Source organism: Dysidea avara, chromosome 1, assembly GCF_963678975.1.
Source record: "Dysidea avara chromosome 1, odDysAvar1.4, whole genome shotgun sequence".
Taxonomy (NCBI): domain Eukaryota; kingdom Metazoa; phylum Porifera; class Demospongiae; order Dictyoceratida; family Dysideidae; genus Dysidea; species Dysidea avara.
Genome location: NC_089272.1, coordinates 39,629,942 through 39,649,101, shown reverse-complemented (window position 1 = coordinate 39,649,101; position 19,160 = coordinate 39,629,942). Strand labels below are relative to the sequence as shown.

The 19,160-nt window shown below is 37.4% G+C and overlaps 1 protein-coding gene across 2 annotated transcripts in view; it reads right to left on the bottom strand.

The window, feature by feature from the left end:
- The window catches only part of LOC136264371 (receptor-type tyrosine-protein phosphatase eta-like), a 59,447-nt gene extending 44,602 nt beyond the window's left edge, over positions 1–14,845 (bottom strand). For both annotated transcript variants that reach the window (XM_066059106.1, XM_066059111.1), the window contains exons 1-3: positions 14,674–14,845; positions 8,686–8,755; positions 4,362–4,655 (exon numbers count right to left, since the gene is read on the bottom strand). In XM_066059106.1, the coding sequence (XP_065915178.1) occupies positions 4,362–4,655; positions 8,686–8,749 (358 nt within the window). In that variant the 5' untranslated portion in view covers positions 8,750–8,755; positions 14,674–14,845. The remainder of the gene's footprint in view (positions 1–4,361; positions 4,656–8,685; positions 8,756–14,673) is intronic.
- Positions 14,846–19,160: the final 4,315 nt, after the last annotated feature.

Sequence of the window (19,160 nt, the reverse complement as noted above, 5' to 3'; positions counted from 1 at the left end):
TACTGTGCAAGCATCTAGTCTGTGTACCATTCTGTCTATTACATGTATCATGTATATACTTCCTTTTGTGTGCATCATGCCTTGCATATTATAGTGATTTTTTTTGCATCTACAGGTAGTCTGTGTACCATTCTGTCTATTAACATGTATCATGTATATACTTCCTTTTGTGTGCACCGTGCCTTGCATATTGTAGTGTTGTTTTTTTGCATTGTGCATATCTGGTGCACATGCCTCATTTTCCTTTTTCTATATTTCCTCCTGATCCTGCCACACAGCTTTGGGCTAACTCCCTCCATCATCACAGATTGACCACATACAGTAGCTGAGATCTTTGTCGGTACACATCCTAGCACTAGCACTAGTGGCGGTCACCCAGTTCCAGTGTCTGCTACCACCAACTTACATCCACAGTTGGCTGATTCATCAGCACCTTCCTCCACACCAGCAGTCATCCAGCTCCAACGACTGTTACCACCAATTCACATCATCATAGCTCATCCACCAGTTCACCAACACCTTCTTGTCCTATAAACCAAGATTTTGTTTTTATCGGTTTCGGTCTCCCACCCATTGCAAAGAAACTCTTTGAAAGAATAGAGGCGGGAAGTTTTATCGAGATGGCCAAATTGCTACCAGAAAACCTCAACCTTTGCACCACAGATGCACACCAATCAATCTCCAAGATCAAACATCATGTGGTTACCATCATAGTGGAATGACTCCAGTGCTTCAGTATGTACGTAGCAATAGTGTCTTACAAGCAGCCAGACCGAGTTTCTGATCACTTGGGCTACCAAAACCTTATCATACAGGCTTCTCAAGACTATGAGGGTGACTTCTGGCTGGGCTATGATCGCCGCTTTAGGAAACAAGTAGCAGCATTCCCTTCTACAAATTGGGCCAGGACAGATTCTTCCTTGCGGAACCAATTATTCTCCGGCCGAGCTCATACCATCCGCTGCAGTCATTGCTTTATTCATGGTCATCCATCTTCAGCCTGCTCATTGTTGCATAATACGAATCAACACTCTAACAAAGGACAGTTTTCATCTTGTCAATCAGCTTTCCCTTCCAGACAATCAGCTTTTCAGCAAAGGTCATTATTCAGTCAACTGTACAATCATCCTGTGTGTTTTAGCTATGCCCAGTCTCCAGATCCAGGTTGTCAATTCCCAAACTGCCATTTGCTACTGGTGTCGTTTCAATCCTTCAGTTACCAATAAACACCACAAGGCTTTCTATTGCCCTAACCAGTCTCAACAAGGGATAAGGCCTCTGTTTCCTAGCTCTAGTCAAGCGCTTACTCTAGCCAGTATGGTTCTCACCGTTGATCCTTGTGGTTATACTTACTGTCTTTATGGAACTCTGACTATTGTTACATGTATATATAAAATTTATTGTAGTGAGTACTTGAGTTGTCATTGCTTGTTTATCAATTGCATTTGTACATACCTGCCTGCCTGCCTGACCACAGCCACAATGCTGGAGACCAAGCGAAGCAGTATTCAGCCCCCATTGTATACCACAATAACAAACTCACCAGTGACTAGCATGTGACTTTTGGGGTTCAGATGAGTTTGTGCACTCTGAGCCTTCTCTTTCCTTTTATTTTCAATCAGGCTGGTTGTCATCTTCTTTATGCAACAAAACCATATCCAGGTGTCAATTTCCGCATTAAAACTTTCCTTGAACAGCATATTTAGACACCACAAAAGCATTTAAAGTACTTAAGCTACTGTAAAAGATACTGGACACAGATGCCTGTAAATTCATGATAGATTCGAGACCGCTCTCATTAACAATCTTAGCTGATTAATAGCAATCGAGCATGGAGAGCACACCTCTTTGCAATCTATTTACTTGAATGTGATGACCACACCCCTTATTGATTTAACTGTAATCGAGAGTATATAACTGGGAGGGAGAGTGTCGAACTATGCTATATACTATGAAACATGAATCCATAAAGTCCTATGGCATCATTCAAATGACTTGGTGATTTGTGTTGATTGCTGACTAATTATGGTATAAGTGCAGTCACCAGGGCACACTTTGTACAAGTGACTGCTGAGTGAAAGAACAGTGTACTCCAGAAAAGTATGGCACGTTATGCAGAGGAATTTGCCGTACAAAGAGAGACACAAGCAGCTAACCTGGAAAACAAACATCGAGGTTTCATCATGGTTGAGTGAGGTTGAGATTCGATATTTCATCATGGTAGAAATTTCATCATGGTCGCCATCCCATGCCTTGCCTCGGCAGTTCTACTAGTTAAAGTGACACATCTAGATGTAATTTCAGCCATTGCAATTCCATACGGACCACCCATTAAAACATTTAAGGTGTTAAATCTGAGCAAGCAACAGCGGTCAGGTTTACGAGAAGAAACGAAGGTATGCAGGTTACTTTACAGGCTCATTTTTCACAGCCTATAGCACAGTTCGACACTCTCCCTCCCCGTTACTGTATGTACTCTACACAGATTAAATAATGATTATGCCTCAGTTTGAGGCAGACTTGAAATGCAAATTAGCATAATTATTTATTTTAAAAATGAAGAAGATATCCAAGCAATAAAAAGTAGTGAAACAAGAGATGAATGATGGTATTACAGCATAGCTTGGTGGAGAAATCCCTACTTTAGCAATCGACAAAATGATTGTTATAACATGACAATGCAGGGATTTTCTCACAGAACTATGCTGTAATACCATCATTCATCTCTTGTTTCAGTACTTATTATTGCTTGGATCCTTTTAAATTAATAACTTTTAAATATGCACTATTTTAAAGCTGTTGTAGTACAGTACATAAGTCATAGTTATATCATAGTAGGAGCAGAAATCTAGTTTATCGATATACAGAAGTCAGAGGTGATGCAAAGAATATGAGTTTCAATAACTATGACTGCTGTGATATACTGTACATATGTAACAGGCTTCTATCCAAGTGAAAAACTTGTGGGTATTTTAACATATAGACTATATATATATATTTTTTATTATATAGTTATACAACGGCCACGAGTGCTCTGCCTGATATAAACGCATGAGCCTGAGGGCCGTCAGGCCCTCAGGCTCGTGCATTTATACAGGCAGAGCACGAGTGCACGTTGTATAACTGTTATGTACCACTCACCTAATAGGTGGGGAGAGTCTCACTAGACAGCTGTAACACTTATAAAGGCCAGGTTTCTAACATCGTTTGTGGGTAACTAAGCCAGACGTTGCGATGACGTTCCCCCTGCAGTACTGCAGCCACCTGAGATATTGAAAGCTAGTACGCTATGGGTTATATCACTAACCTGCATTCATTGTTCGACTCTCATCATGTAGTGCTCAGCATGCCAGCATGCCATATAGACTAAGCACCAGACTAATCACCATAGTGATTCTCTCGAGCGAAAAAAAGTAGCTAAATAGATGGTTTAAGTAAACAAAACCTAACTATTAAACGATACTAGTCTAATTCTTACTATTCACACTGGCTAAACTCGAATCTGGTGGCATAACAAAACTGGTTACCACAATCGAACGTAAAGGTTAGTATTATTTATAATATATTTGTTTTATTGAGTCATTGTTGAAGTGGACTACAGTTTAATCTGGGCTAAGATGGCACCAGACTAGTAAGGTGTATAAGTACGTTTATATATATGTAGACTAGAGTTGTTGCCACCCACGTTGGCTTTTTCGATCGCCATTGGCTGCTTGTAAACATTATACGTATTGGTGACGTTATGGCCCACAATGTGCAAAAAGAGGAAGCAAAATGAGAAGAAAAATGAAGAAACTAAACCAATTTTTGAATTCACATATCTCGGGAACACTTGAAGCGATTTCACTCAAATTTGGTATGTGAGGTACTGAAGTTGGCGGGCGTGTCCACAGCAAAAACATCTTGTTTTATCAAGGCAGCATAGAGCTACGGAGGCATTTCTTTCTTCCTGTCAATATACTCACGGTGTTGCGCGCTGCCTTCTTGGGCCACACAACACACTACCGTGTGTAATGATTTAAAATTTAAGTTTGATTAAGGATGACTGTAGAAACCACACAAAACAGCCAAGCTGTGAAAAAATGGAGAAGACTTGGTGAAAAAGTTGTGAAATCAAAGGTGGCAGCCAAGAAATGGCTGCATTAATGTTAATGAAATTTTAACAACACACACAACCAATATTAATATAGTCATTAGCATTAATATCATTACAGCCATTTCTTGGCCACCACCTTTGATTTCACAACTTTTTTCATCCAGGCTTTTTAAAGCTGCACGATTTTTCCACAGCTTGGCTGTTTTTGTGTGGATTACTATTACCGTTTCTAATGCATACAAAAATCACACAATTGTGTACATACCTGCCACGTGAAGGGTAACATTGTCAGGAGTTATAACACCACCACTATAACTACACATGTATTCCGTATTGTTGTCTGCTTGTGTAACATTGGTGATAATAAGATTCGTTAGTCCTTCACCAGTAGAGTTAAAGATGATGTGGTGGTTCAGAGTGTCATTGTCATCATCAATTATTGTACCATTTCTACTCCATGTACCAGGCACTGTAACATTATTAAAGACCACCCTGCATTGTAAAGTTATGTTTCTTGTTTCACATACTCTAGCACCAGTAGCAGGAAGAAAGATCGTTGCTACACGTACATAAAAGTATGTCAAGTACATAAAAGTATGTCAAATAGTATATTTCATACATATTAAGTATGCACACCACACAGACCCGTTGCAAAGGATTTTGGGAGCATGGCATTGTACAAAGTGACGTGTACAAGCCTAGCAAGTGCATTTTCTATAGCACATGTAATAGTTGTAACATGGGCACAAGGGATTTGCCTGATATGTATACCCAAAACCCAAGAGCACAACCCAAGACCTGTGGGCATACATATCAGGCAAATCCCAAGTACCCGTGTTACAGCTACAGTAATACAGTATGTAACACATCTGTTTCAGACTAACAGCCTGTGCCGGGTGAGTAATCACCCATGCCGATATGAGTGTAGCCACTAGATTCATTTTATATCATGCCTTGCAAGGCAACACATAACATTTTTGTTTAAAGACTAATTACAACATATAAAGGCTTAAATAGATATTAGTCTGAGCCTAGGTGCTATTGCATTAGAATTCGCAACATTTGCAGGAAATTTAATCACCAGTAATTTTTTTCTTCTACAGGCAAAGATAGAAGTGAATTTCTTTCAGTCAGTTGCTGTTGGCATGAATCTATGACTGCATGAAGCCGATAAAGAATCCTAGCTGTTCAGTATTATTGGATGTTATTCCATTAGGTGCATACTCACATTTTACACCTCTGTAACCACTACTTTATTAATGGCAAGTGTGAGAGTAGTTACGATGAAATTTCATGCAAACATGGTAAATTCTATACAAAAGTGACTTAAATTCAGTTGCCAAGATGACAAGTTCTACTGCAAAAAGGCAAGTTTTACATTGTAAACAGGAAAAGGTAATTGCAAAGGTGATAAATTCAATAATAAGCAGATCTCTTATCTGTACATAGCTGAATATACATGCATTACAAAGCTGCAAATACTTGAACTAAAAATTGTGAGACTACAGATTAAAATTTAGCTATGAATAAATTGCCTATTTTTGTGTGGTTATATAAACTTTGACTACATTTTCAGACTTATATTAATTGACAAATAATTTTGCATGCAATTATACTATGGCCAATGTGATATTTTGTTGATGAATGCTCACAATATATGACAAGCTGCTCAATCAACAAATACACTGTGTTTTGTTGCATTGTTTTTGCTTTCCATGTTCCTTTTTACCAAAGTTCATTTGGGCATGCCACACTGTGTGCATATTTACAGGAAGAAGGAAAATGTAATTTCACACGCTCAGCATACTGTAGCTCCATGGTCTCTTCTGTAAAGCATACCATTATCATTATTGCATTATAGCTGTTTACCAGGTGTGTGAGACAGGCCACACACCAAATTCGATTGAATTCACCACAGTCATTCTCGAAAAGTTATACATAAGTACTACCAAAGTTTTGAATTAAAGGCAATTACAGAGGTCAAGATTTTCCCAACTTTACAAAAAATAAATAGCAATTTTGAATGTGTAACTTCATTACCTCACAATTTGATGTAGATAAGGATTGCATGAAGTTAAATTCACATAGTAAGTTTGTTATGAATCTGATAAATATTCACAGTGTTACGTGTGCATGTTTATTCATAATAGGCCAAATTTTTATCGCAGCATAGAGTAAACTATGTAAGTACTTGTCTGAACATTTGTGCGCAATAGGCTAACCACAGAAGTGCCTACTGATAGTTTGAAGATGAAGTAACAGCAGTCACAGAATTTCAAATCAAAAAACCAAACAAGTGTAAAATCTCATGTTTGACATACTCTAACATAACAATCACTGTAGATAAATTCCTGGATAATGTTAAAGTTGCCAGTGTTTGACTAAGCCATTGCTATCACAGCTGTTCATCTCATAACTGATAGTTCTAGTTTAAATTTGCTAAATAGTAAAGTTCATTCTTTCACAGATCTACTGTATGTACCAATGGTACATTTTAGGTGCATTATATTAAAAGTCTTTAAAAATGTACGCTCACTACAGTATTAAAAGAAAGTCAAATAAAACATGCAATGCAAATGTAACTTCAAATTCTGCCTTCAACAATCACAGTTGTGTCTATTTTAGACTAGCTTTGGGGCCTTATAAAATGCGAAAAGTAGTGAAATCCACACAAAAACAGCCAAGCTGTGAAAAAAGGTGTAGCCCTCAAAACTCTGGGTAAAAAAAGAAAGGTGTTGGCCAAAAAATGACTGCAATGATGCTAAGGCAAACAAATGGCTGTTAATTTTAATGATGGATGTACTTAAGGTTACGGTATAGTTATGGGCAATCATTCAAAATTTTGAATGCCTATCGATACTTTTTGAGAAGCCCATAAAACTAGTCTAGCATTGTGAAAAGTTTTAAATGAAGGTGAAGCCCTTCATATGTAATGTTTTTATGTAGCTACAGTGTAGTTTGAGGCAGGTTGAACACTATTATAGTAGCACAGGTTAGCCAGCCTGTACATCGCTCAGCTCCAGCTGTCGCTACCATGTTTTTCTGCCGCCAAATACAGCAAAAGCTGTGGGCTCTATTGGCATTTCCGGGGCATAGTGATGCTGTATATTAAATTTATTAGGTCCTGTGGAAGTGTTTTTGGCGTGTTTCTTCCCAGTAACTCAGATACAAGCCTTTAAAGAGCTTGTTTCACTCGAAAAAACTACTAAAAGTTCAATAAAACGTCTATACAACCAGTAACTTAAAAAAATCGCTTCCACAGGACCTAGATATTTTTAGTCACCTGTGTTGAAATTATAACGATTCAGTAATCTGTTAGTCTGGTTTTGGGTGGCAAGTTTTTATAAAACATCGCTCTATTGTGGACCACACACCCAAGAACAGTCGTTGTTCTACAGTAAAAACAAACAAGCACAATTGGTTGTATTGCTAACATAACACAGTTGTTGAAATTATTTATCCCTGCTTGGTTTAAAGCAGGTTTTGTACTTTGTTCCACCCACGCATTTAAAACTATTCCGTAATCTTAATTAAAATTTATAAACATTAACATTATTGCAATTATTTCTTTGTTGTCACCTTTGATTTCACAATTTTTATCCCCCGCTTTTTCACAGCTTGGCTGTTTTGAGCAGCTAGATTAAATTATGATCAGTACATACATACTACGTATGTTTAATCCGGCTTACCATATTTATTTGGTTAAATGCTGCAGCTGCGTACAATAGCCTTGTGTCAAAATCAGTAACAGCTACTACCCAAGTGTGGCCATGCAAAATTTATAGCATTAGCAGCTTTTAAGTGTGGCAACTATTCTGTATAGCAAAAAAACAAACATTATGTTGCTTCTACATTTCACTATGATGTGCACTAAAAGAAAACTGTAAATGAAACGTATGTGGCTTGTAGATACACAATATAGAATGACTATTGCTCTTCACCTTATCAAGAATACTACTGAATAATACTGTCTACCTCACTTTCCTAACTAAGAATACACAATATAGAATGAATATTGCTCTTCACCTTATCGAGAATACTACTGAATAATACTGTCTACCTCACTTTCCTAACCAAGAATAAAAAACTTTCAAGATCGTGTGTAATTGCATTTATGAGTTATTAAATGTGTTTGAAGATCCAGCTCAACATGTACATACTACAGCACTGGGCCTACTCTATGTGCAGGATCTGCTCTATGGTCTTAATAAGAGCTGTTATGGCTCCCTTGGCATGTGCCTAGATTGCATGTTGTGGGGGATCAAGTCACCACTGAGTCTGGGATTTTTCTGCATTCTTAACAGTTTTAGATACATGTTTCTGACTCCTGTATTTGCAGGCCTAGCCTTCTCACAGGTCCCTAGGTGGGACAGCACATAAATATAAGAGCACTGTAGATCAATACTATGAAACTGCATGTATAATGCTTACAAACTAACATGAGTACTTTGTGAAACACACGTACAATTTTCAAAGACAAATGAGCAGTCAGACAGATGGGTTTTCAGCTTTAATATACATTGTATGTGAAGTATGAACTCTTTTTGCTATATACAATCTACATGTTATTGCATATAAATATAACTTACCACTATTTTGTGCTGAAGTGGTAACCAACACATGGAAGATTAACAGAAAAACAAATCCCTGCATCACAATCTACAATACAACATGTATAATATTACACAGCAAAAACCCATAATACTGACTGATACTAAATTTACTTCATATTGCTCTGACTTTAGTTCATCTTGGGACCATATATCTTGGGACCATTATTCAAATTCAGTCAAAATTTGCACAGCAATGGATTACTGCTATGACTAGCAAACTAGTTTTGCCTCAGGCTAGGTTGTACTTGAAAAAAAGTATTTTCAAGACAGAGTAAGACTGAATAAATGCAAAGTTAGCATTGGCCAGTATCAGTTAGTATCAGTACAATAATTATGAGTTTCCCATGAGTTATGCATGTCTAGGCCTCGACCGATTATGCTGACATAATTTGAAGCATAATAGGTAACCAAAAGTATCAAGCAATGGCAAAAATTTAATTCAGGTGAATTTTGTACTGAATCTTAGTGAAACTTTAAGAGGGTACACAAATTCATCTGAATTGTTGTTATTGATTTTTTTTTGCCATTAAACTACCATCACAGCCATTTCTTGGCCACCACTTTTGATTTCACATTTTTTACCCAGTGGGAGGGTGCACCCTTTTCCACAGCTTGGCTATTTTGGTTTAGATACAGTATCATTGATGCTATTCTATGTATATCACAGATCAATGTACATTCTGCTAATTAATATACGGTACTCCTCAAATATAACTTCACAACACATCCTTGTTGCATGATAGTCACAGGCATGAACTGTAACACTGTGACATATACGGAAGGTTGATTTGTGGACACGCGGACTATGCAGTACCACCACACACTTGATGTGTGCAACCTTTAGCACTTGTGTATGTAGTTTACAAACACGACTCTGAACCCAATCAGCTACAGTACACACATAGCTAAAAACGTGTACGTGGCTAGCTACATGTAGTTGCTGTGATACTAAATGCACATAAACATGAACATGAAACATTGTTGTACCACAGTTAATAGCTACATTAACTACCAGTCACACATGCCATGGTCTTTCATTGTTCATAATGACTAGTGGATGCCAGCCTGCATTGATTGTACCATAGTTAGAGCAAGTCTACAGCTGTAACACTGGAAAGAGGTGCCACAGATCCGCTGGAAATGTCAGTTCCAGTGGTGACTGTCGACTCACCTTAAGGAGCCATAGGCCAGAATCTCCAAATATAAATTGCGTAGTGTACAGTATATTACAAAATTATACGGTGTGCTAAAATATTTGAATATAAACAATCACTGTACAAGCACAGTTAAATTTTTCACTTTTTATACCAAACATTCCTGATTAATTCCATACTTTTCTACACAGAACTGGAGTCCAGAGATTTTGAGTGGTCAGGTGACTCAGGTCATCTATACTTAGAGTAACAGTGGAGGTCATACTGTTGTGGATCTGATATTTAAGATTAATAACCCATAACCACTGTATGGCGGAATCAATTATAAACCCTTGTAGCACCACCTTCTAAGCAATCTGTAACTTCAGTTGAATATTTTGGTAGTCCCTGCACTTATCCTATGACAGTCACACCCTTATATGAACAAGAACAGGGATAACCAGATGAGTCTCTCACACACAATTGTGGGTAAAGTTGTGTAATCGCACACCTTTTCATGGTCAATAATACAGTAAGCACTGTAGATCATTTTTTTTTATTTTCAAAGTGATAATGGCACTACTACATAACAAAGATAAACAGTAAGGAAAGGGATATAATAATTATTATGTTATCACAACCCTTTCCTTACTGTTTCTCTTTGTTAATAGTGCCATTATCACTTTAAAGAACCATCTACAGTGCTTATTATTGACCATCAAAAGTGTGCAATTGCATAACTATAATTGTGTGCCATTATGTCCACAGAAAACTGTATATTGATTGTTTTATTACAGTATATAATGTGTCTTTGAATGATCGTGATTCAGAAACTAACCTACAGGAATAACACATTTGGTAGTTTAAAATGCCTTGCTTTGATCATGAGTTGCAAAATGTGACTGATTTTCCAAAATCTAGTCACAAACATCAGATATCAGCTGGGGTATTGGATACAAATGTGGTATTGGTACAGCCCTATGGATTTCCCTATTCATGGAAAACATGGTGGTGCAAGACTCAACTCTGTATACCATTCCATTTGTAAGTTAATACTGTTCTAGTAAGTACCTGCAATTAATTTTTCCCTATACACATATATTTCATGTACAAATCAGTCTTTTTGTTGTTGCTACTTTGTTGGGCTTAAACTCCAAAAGTTACTGGATTATGAAGTTGAATCTTTACTAGAGCATACACTTGGCTAAGTAGATTGTAAATATGTGACCGGGCCTGCGAAAACAGGGCATGTGGGCACAAACTACACCCTATCATTCTACAGGTCATATCTCAGTACTGGAAAAGTATATTTTCATTCTGTAACTTGCATCATGATACCAATTAAATGCTTACTAAGAGCTGAAAATTGCAATGCCATAGCACAATGGTACAAAATGTTATGAGTGATGAAAGTATGAAAAAGTAGGCAAAAATCATGTGCCCACTTGCCCTATTATCGCAGGCCCGGTCACATATGTAATAATCAAGAATTTTAAAAGTCTGAATCACGTACAGTGTATGTCGGGTTCTTACACATCTGGTCACAAATACTACATACAGTTGCAATATAAGCTATTCTTTATAGTAGTTATGCTGCAGACTCTTATGTAATAGTTCAAAGTAACATTGCAACCAGCAAGACAACATAAAGTTCTGGTCAAGTACATTATTGTATAGACAATGTGTCTGTACAACTGATGGAGAGCAGCCTATCAAATACATTGGCCATAGACCAGTTTAGTATAATAATCTGGGAGTGTAGTTAGTACTAATTGCATACTGCACATTGACTAGATGCTGTGGATGCCAATATAATGTATTGAAGCCATTGGGAAATTGATGATAACCAACAGTTACATATACTTCTTCCTTACAAAGTATATGGTATGTTTCAGGTTTCTGTACATAGATAAAACTACATTTTGTTTCACCATGAATAGCCTAAGGGTAAAGGATGAATGAGTTGTAAAGTAGGGCTAAAACAAACTATTCAAATAGTTTGTTATTTGTTCTAAGTCAAGTATTTGATTTTGTGGGAGCAGATTTGATATTCTTTAGACATATACAGTGTACTTTACAATGACAAACCATTGGATTTTAAAACTTTATGAAAGTATTACCATTTTCTAACAATGGGGCTTATAAGAGTTGTATCAACAGATCAGCATAAATGTGATTGTTTGCTTACTTTTCTATGGAACGATATAAGTGTTTTTGATATTCGTTCCTTTTAAAATTATTCATTTAGTAGAATATTCATTTTTAGCCCTACTATAAAGCCATAAAGTTAAAGATTTTTGTTGCATAACACTGTCCACGATTGGAGTTTCTACTTGAAAACCACAAAGAACTGGTTGGCAAAGCTTATTATATAAATTACTGTAGAATGAACACCATGCAATTGACCAGATAGGACAACAAGCAAACAAGTTGTTTAGTGGTACTGTACTGTACAGGGGCGTAGCCAGGATTATCATGAAGGGGGTTCGGATTTAAAGTGGCCGGAATGTCTTAAGGGGAAGGCCTGGGTGCTTCCCTAGACCATGTTTGAACGAAAATGATGCATACACAAAATGCGCCCTTAGGCTTAGGCAGTAATATTAAAAGGTGTTTGTGCATCTAACTAGCTAAAACCTACACACTGCTGTTTATGCAGCTTATAGAAACTATAAACCTATTGTAAAACTAACTAATCTTCACTTCCAGACAGCATACTGACAGCCAACTTCAATTTCCTAGCACACGGAAGCCCTCCACACTCGAGTACCTTAGTTGGCAATACTTCTTTCCAGCTACTGTATATACATTATTCTCGGCTGGTCCTCCTGTTGATGGTCAATAACTTCAGACTTGGCTTGTACTCCAATATGTTCGAGACATCACGTGACCACAACATGTAATAAATAAACAATTCATCAGGTAAATATACATCAACAATTCACAGTTCGTGCTAACCTGACATATGTATAACACGACCACTCAAGTTTAACAGCTGCTGCCTTAAGCTTGTAATATGTCTCAACCAACCACTGAACAGTCCTTCGCCATTTCACCCGCGCCATTCATCACGTGCGCAATTGATCACGTGATGCAGTAGATATGATTTGCAGGGTTCAGCATCAATGTGATGTGACTCTCAAGAGTAGTACAGAGGAGCGCCAGTTGGAAAGTAGCTACCGGACAGCTCCAGGGCTGTAAGATTTGGTATGATTTTAATTTTAAAAAATTCTGCTTCTGAAAGGGGGGTTTGTCTGAACCATCCGAACCCCCCTGCCTACGCCCTTGCTGTACACATTCTCCTGGTGATTTGTATGTGGTCAGAGTGTTAGTGTCTGTGGCTGCCATCGATGTTTCAATACTTTCTGTATAGTTTAATGGCAAACCACAGCAACTAGTGGTTGTGCACAGCAATTAACAGAAGAATTATAATATTTCCCTTGTACTAAACTGGTCTATTAAAAAGCAATTTGTGGAAGGTTTGAGGTTACCACCAGCTATACCCTACACAAATCTTGTGGTGGTTGATATCAACCATATTTGGGGTTCATAGTGCAGTCCATTGTGTGGTTTGTGATACCACCAGTCCATGGCCATATTTGGAGCATCAGTAATTCATAGCATGTGATGAGTGATAGCACCTACCAGCCCATAATTTAATATTAAATTTGCGTATTGAACAGTTATGGATTGGAGTCACTGGATTTACATAGTGATTGAATGCAGTTATCATATTTGTCACAATTTTATTTTTGTACATGTTTAACAATACAAAACTACCCACTAGTGCAAGGTTTCCATTTTCTTTAAAGACAAAGGCTTACCCTAATGAATATCAAGTACTATACTAGTAACTAAAAATAGCTAATTTTATTCATGAATATTAAGTCAAAATACTTAAAGATTATTGTCTCTGTATTTCAGAATCTATAATAGTGCTGGTCACTGTAAAGTGTTAATAATACCACATAAAACACAACATGCCCTTTGTCTTCATATTTGTGTAGTGTGAGTAATTCCTGGCCTCCCTTGGTGCAAATCTTCTCCTAAAAATGTCCAGGTGGGGGCAATCCAATGATTTGAGTAACACTACAGTCATTTGCTTAAAATTTGCTCTACCAAATACCTCAACTTGCTACTGTACAGTAGTACAATTCAAATGACAAGATTGGGATATTTTAGAAATTTGCCATTAAAATAAATGAAGTAAATCTAACTTGTGAACAGAAATAGAATCCTCAAAACTAGTATGTAGATAAAATTTGGTTTCAGTTTTAAAAGGATCAGATCTACATAGATTTGTATTGCATTTGATGCTTTACTTCCTTTGTAGACTACGTACTATATACACAAAACAATCGAATAACGCAATATCTACACTATAATTATTAAGACTGTACACTCAATTACACTATGGCGACATCTAATAGCTAGCACCAATTCTGCGTGACGCCAACTATGCAGCTAATTCAGTATAGTGCCAGCATAGTTAGCAACTACTGTAAGGCCACATAAACTTAATGATTAGTTTCTCATCCCCGCCCACATTGCATTTTTTTTACTTTATCAAGGAGTTTTTGCGCCACTCAGTGGTGGCCCATTAGCACCTTTTATAGTTGGTACCTTGCTATAGCAGTCTAAGAAAATGACATTTTGAGTTATTTTAGCTAGCTATTTTAATAGAAATATAAATAAATACAAAATCTGCCCTCCTGCACTGCAGTAACTACAGAAGCCAGGAGGATGAACTAAACTAATAATTAAGTTTATGTGGCCTAGCTAATAAGCAGATTTTTAACAGTTTACGCTAACAAAGTTACAGTTATATACGTACCTCTGAAGTTAGTGAAGTGCCAAAGCGCTAGTTTCTTAATCTGTTATCTAGTTGTTTACCAGCCTAGCACTCAATACGACTATTAAATTTTAGTGTTGTGGCTAAGCCGCGAGGAGTCCGAAAATCTGAGGAGTACCGTCGAAGGATTAGGACTTGATTCTGGAATCAGGAGTTAAATTTTCGGGGTAATTTTTTAAAACTTTGCTGCTTGCCATATTTGGTATACAGTTAGAATCCCTAAAGTTAGTGGGACTAACGTATTACAGCAAATTGCATTTTCGTTTAAAAAAATTTTTGCCGCATGCGCGTATGCACGCACAAGAATGAAGATGTTTTGTTTCACGGAGTAAGTTGCTGACGTCAAAGACTAAGATTTCCACTCTGTAAAAGTAGCTTCGTGGAGGATTGCATTTACAACCGTGTGTATTAGGCTTGAGCCAATTACAGTATGCTTTGAAAATAGCCTATCATGGTTTTGAGCAGTGCTCAAAAATCCAGCCTATTATGCTCAGAATTATGCTCTCAAAATCAAGATTATGCTCAAGAGCTGACTGTTTTATTAGAGTATATCTGCATTTCCTGACTGCTGCATTAGAGTAAGTGACTGCTCTATTAGAGTATCTCGATCTTATTTCGGAATAATCAGTCAAGAAGTAGTAAAAATAATAACACTGCAAGGTTTTTGATATGAAATGCAGTAATAATGTGCAGTGTGTTCATGTTGTGCTGTATTTTTGGCGCGCGCATTGCGCGTTTTAATTAAAATTCTTGAAAATCGTCCTATTATGCTGGCATAATGCTTGATGCTTTTCTAGTCTATTATGCTAAAAATTGCCCCGACATAATTGGCGAAAGCGTAATACGTGACGCGATTTTAAAACGGAAATGCAATCTGCTGTAGCTATTCTAGAGGCGCTTGGCGTGCTATAGAATTCCCAATCACGTAGTCTACTGTAGCTATATCTCCATGGATTTTGGAAAATCACCTGTATACGGGCGCATTACTGATTTATATTTTTATTTTAGGTGCTCTGCGGCCATGCAAGCAAATAGGCTAAACCTTGAAATATAAAGCCTATACTATGGTGCATCAGTCCTGCAAGTTTCATCCAAATATCTCTAACCGTCGAGGAGCTTCAGTTGCTCTTAGTCTTGCTCCGTCATCCGAGCTCCAATGCGGATGAAAATCGCTATGAGGTTTGTCCACACGCTGATCATCATGAAAATCTTAGTTTTATCATGCGCATGTCATATAGCTAAGTAAGTTTTGTGTTGCTTTGTGATCTTTTCAACCCTTGTAATGTATGTCCCTGGTGTTCACAGACCTGTACTTACCGCCTAAAACTGAGATAGTCTAACAAAGTGGAAACTTACCCTCTGAATGGAAACCGCACAAAATAATTCCTGTGTTCAAATCTGGAGACAAAACTTCTGTTGCCAACTATCGACCAATTTCACTCCTTTGTGTCATCTCTAAAGTGCTAGAAAGATTAGTTTATGACAAAGTGATAGATACAATAGCTCCCTCCATCACTCCGCATCAATTTGGTTTTCAAAGCAATGCTTCAACTCAACAACAACTTCTCATCTACTTTCGTCAGCTAATAACTTCGAGGGAAGAAATAGACACCATCTACATTGACTTCAGGAAAGCCTTTGATAGTGTGACACACAATGAATTATTGGTTAAATTATGGAACATAGGAATTACAGACACTCTACGGAATTGGTTTAACAGCTATTTAAGTAACAGATCCCAGTGTGTCTCTGTTGAAAACCGCCTGTCAGATTGCCTACCTGTAATCTCTGGTGTTTTCCAGGGAAGCATTCTGGGTCCTTTGCTTTTCCTGATCTTTATAAATGATCTGACATCTACCATCATATCTCAACTACTTGAATTTGCAGATGATACAAAGTGCTTTCGGCAAATCATTTCCATACTGGACATACAGCAGATTCAAGAAGACCTCAACTCTTTATTTAATTGGACTATTAACAATCATCTGCCATTTAACCTCTCTAAATTTGTATTCATGAGCTTCCATCGTAAATTCAACTCTCAGTACATCATAAATGACCACATAATCAATGAATAACCCAGTTGCAAAGACTTAGGGATTAACTCATTGTCATGGAGAATGCATTATGAAATGACTTCCTCTAAAGCCTACAAGTCACTTGGACTGCTACGTAGAGTATTTAAGGATTCGCATTGTCCTCAGGCTAGAAAATCCCTATACATATCATTAGTGAGATCTAAATTGCTATACTGCTCCACATTGTGGAGACCTTATTTGTTGAAAGACAGAATTAATTGAGAAGGTACAAAGGTGTGCTACTAAATTCATACTCTCTGATTACACTTCAGACTACAGGACTAGATTGACCCAACCTGGTATGTTGCCATTGATGTATATTTATGAAATATCTGACATCCTCTTTTTCATCAAATCACTTAAAACTCCTACAGATAAGTTCAACATCCTGAACTATGTCAGTGGTTCTATTAGATCCTCTGGAATCAAACTACTGTACACCACAAGACAGCCCATACCAATGCAGCTATGAACTCCTATTTTTTGCCTACCTACGTAGACTATGGAACACTTTGCCAATAATTGATCATACACAATCACTAGCTGTGATAAAACAGAAATAAAAGAAATTTTATGGAATCATTTCTTAGCTAACTTTGACAACTCTCCTTGTTGTTTCCATTACCTTTGTCCCTGTTCCCGTTGTTCCAAGACTCCTGCATCTAACAATTTTAACCACTTGTAACTAAGTATGTAGATGTTAGTGTATAGTTATTATTTAATGTATGTTAGGCTATCAGTGTAGGTCACTGGTAGACCCTCAGAATTATTGTTCTGTAAAGCATTATTATTATTATTATTATTATTAAAGTAGACCCAACAAGTCAAAGGTGAGGTTTTTTGGTGTGTTCATTTGCTGGTGTCATCTTAGCTTTGGCTTTTGCTATCTTTATTATTATTATTATTTAATGGGCTTGTAGATGCCAAGGCAGGCTAGCTTGCCAGGCTAGGCTGCAGGCCTTTGAAGGTGCCCATATCTAGATTGCTTCCAAAAATTATCCAAGCACAGCTTGAAGGTTGCAACTGTTGGTGCTGAAATGATAAAGTCAGGTAACTTAAGGAGTTCCATAGATTGACTATTCTATTTGTAAAAAAGTTCTGCCTAACAAGTAATCTAATCAAAAACAGCCAAGCTGTAAAAAAAGGTGCGGCCCCCAAAAAGGCCATGGTGAAAAAAGATGTGAAATCCAAGGTGGCGGCCAAGAAATGGCTGTGATAGTAGGTTAATGGTTACATTTTAATAACAACAATTCAGGTGAATTTGGTGCCAAGACCAAGCGGCACAAAATTCACCTGAATTGTCGTTATTAAAATGTAACCATTAACCTACCATCACAGCCATTTCTTGGCCGCCACCTTGGATTTCACATCTTTTTTCACCATGGCTTTTTTGGGGGCCGCACCTTTTTTTACAGCTTGGCTGTTTTTGATTAGATATCACTTCTTTTTGTATTTGTATACTGCAAAGCCGGCCTATGGCTGGCTTTGGGGCTTTTTTAACCCATGTGTTTTTTTCTTTAACACAGGAAGAAGAAAAGAACTTAAAGAAGAATTTTAGTACTTCAATTATTTTTGATTTTATTAGTAATTATACAAATTATATACATATATTTATTACATGCCCATTATTCCCCACAGGATTTTTTTTGCAGCTGATCTCTCTACTGGGTGACTTGAAATGTAGCTGAACTATATACAGGATGGTTTCTTTGTAGCTGAACTCTCTACAAGGTATTACCGTAACCTCTTCTAGCTGGTATCTCTACAGGGTATTTTGTTTCTAGCTGAACTCTCTACAGGTGATTTGTTTGCAGCTAAACTCTCTACATGGTTGTGTCTTTGTAGCCGAACTCTCTACATGATGGTTTCTTTGTAGCTGAACTCTCTATAAGGTGACTTCGTCTAGCTGAACTCTCTACACTGTAGTACAGGGTGATTTTTTTGTAGCTGAACTCTCTGCAGGGTGATTTGTTTGCAGCTGAACTCTCTACATGATGGTTTCTTTGTAGCTGAACTCTCTACAAGGTGACTTCGTCCAGCTGATCTCTCTACGGGGTGATTTGTTTCTAGCTGAACTCTCTACAGGTGATTTGTTTGCAGCTAAACTCTCTACATGGTGGTTTCTTTGTAGCTGAACTCTCTACAAGGTAACTTCTTCTCTACAGGGTGATTTGTTGTAGTTGAATTCTCTACAAGATGGTTTGTATGAGGCTGAACTCTCTACATGGCGGTTTCTTTGTAGCTGAACTCTCTACAGAGTGATTTGTTTGCAGCTGAACTCTACATGATGGTTTCTTTGTAACTGAACACTCTACAAGGTGACTTCTTCTAGTTGATCTTTCTACAGGGTGAATTGTTGTAGCTGAACTATCTACAAGGTAACTTCTTCTA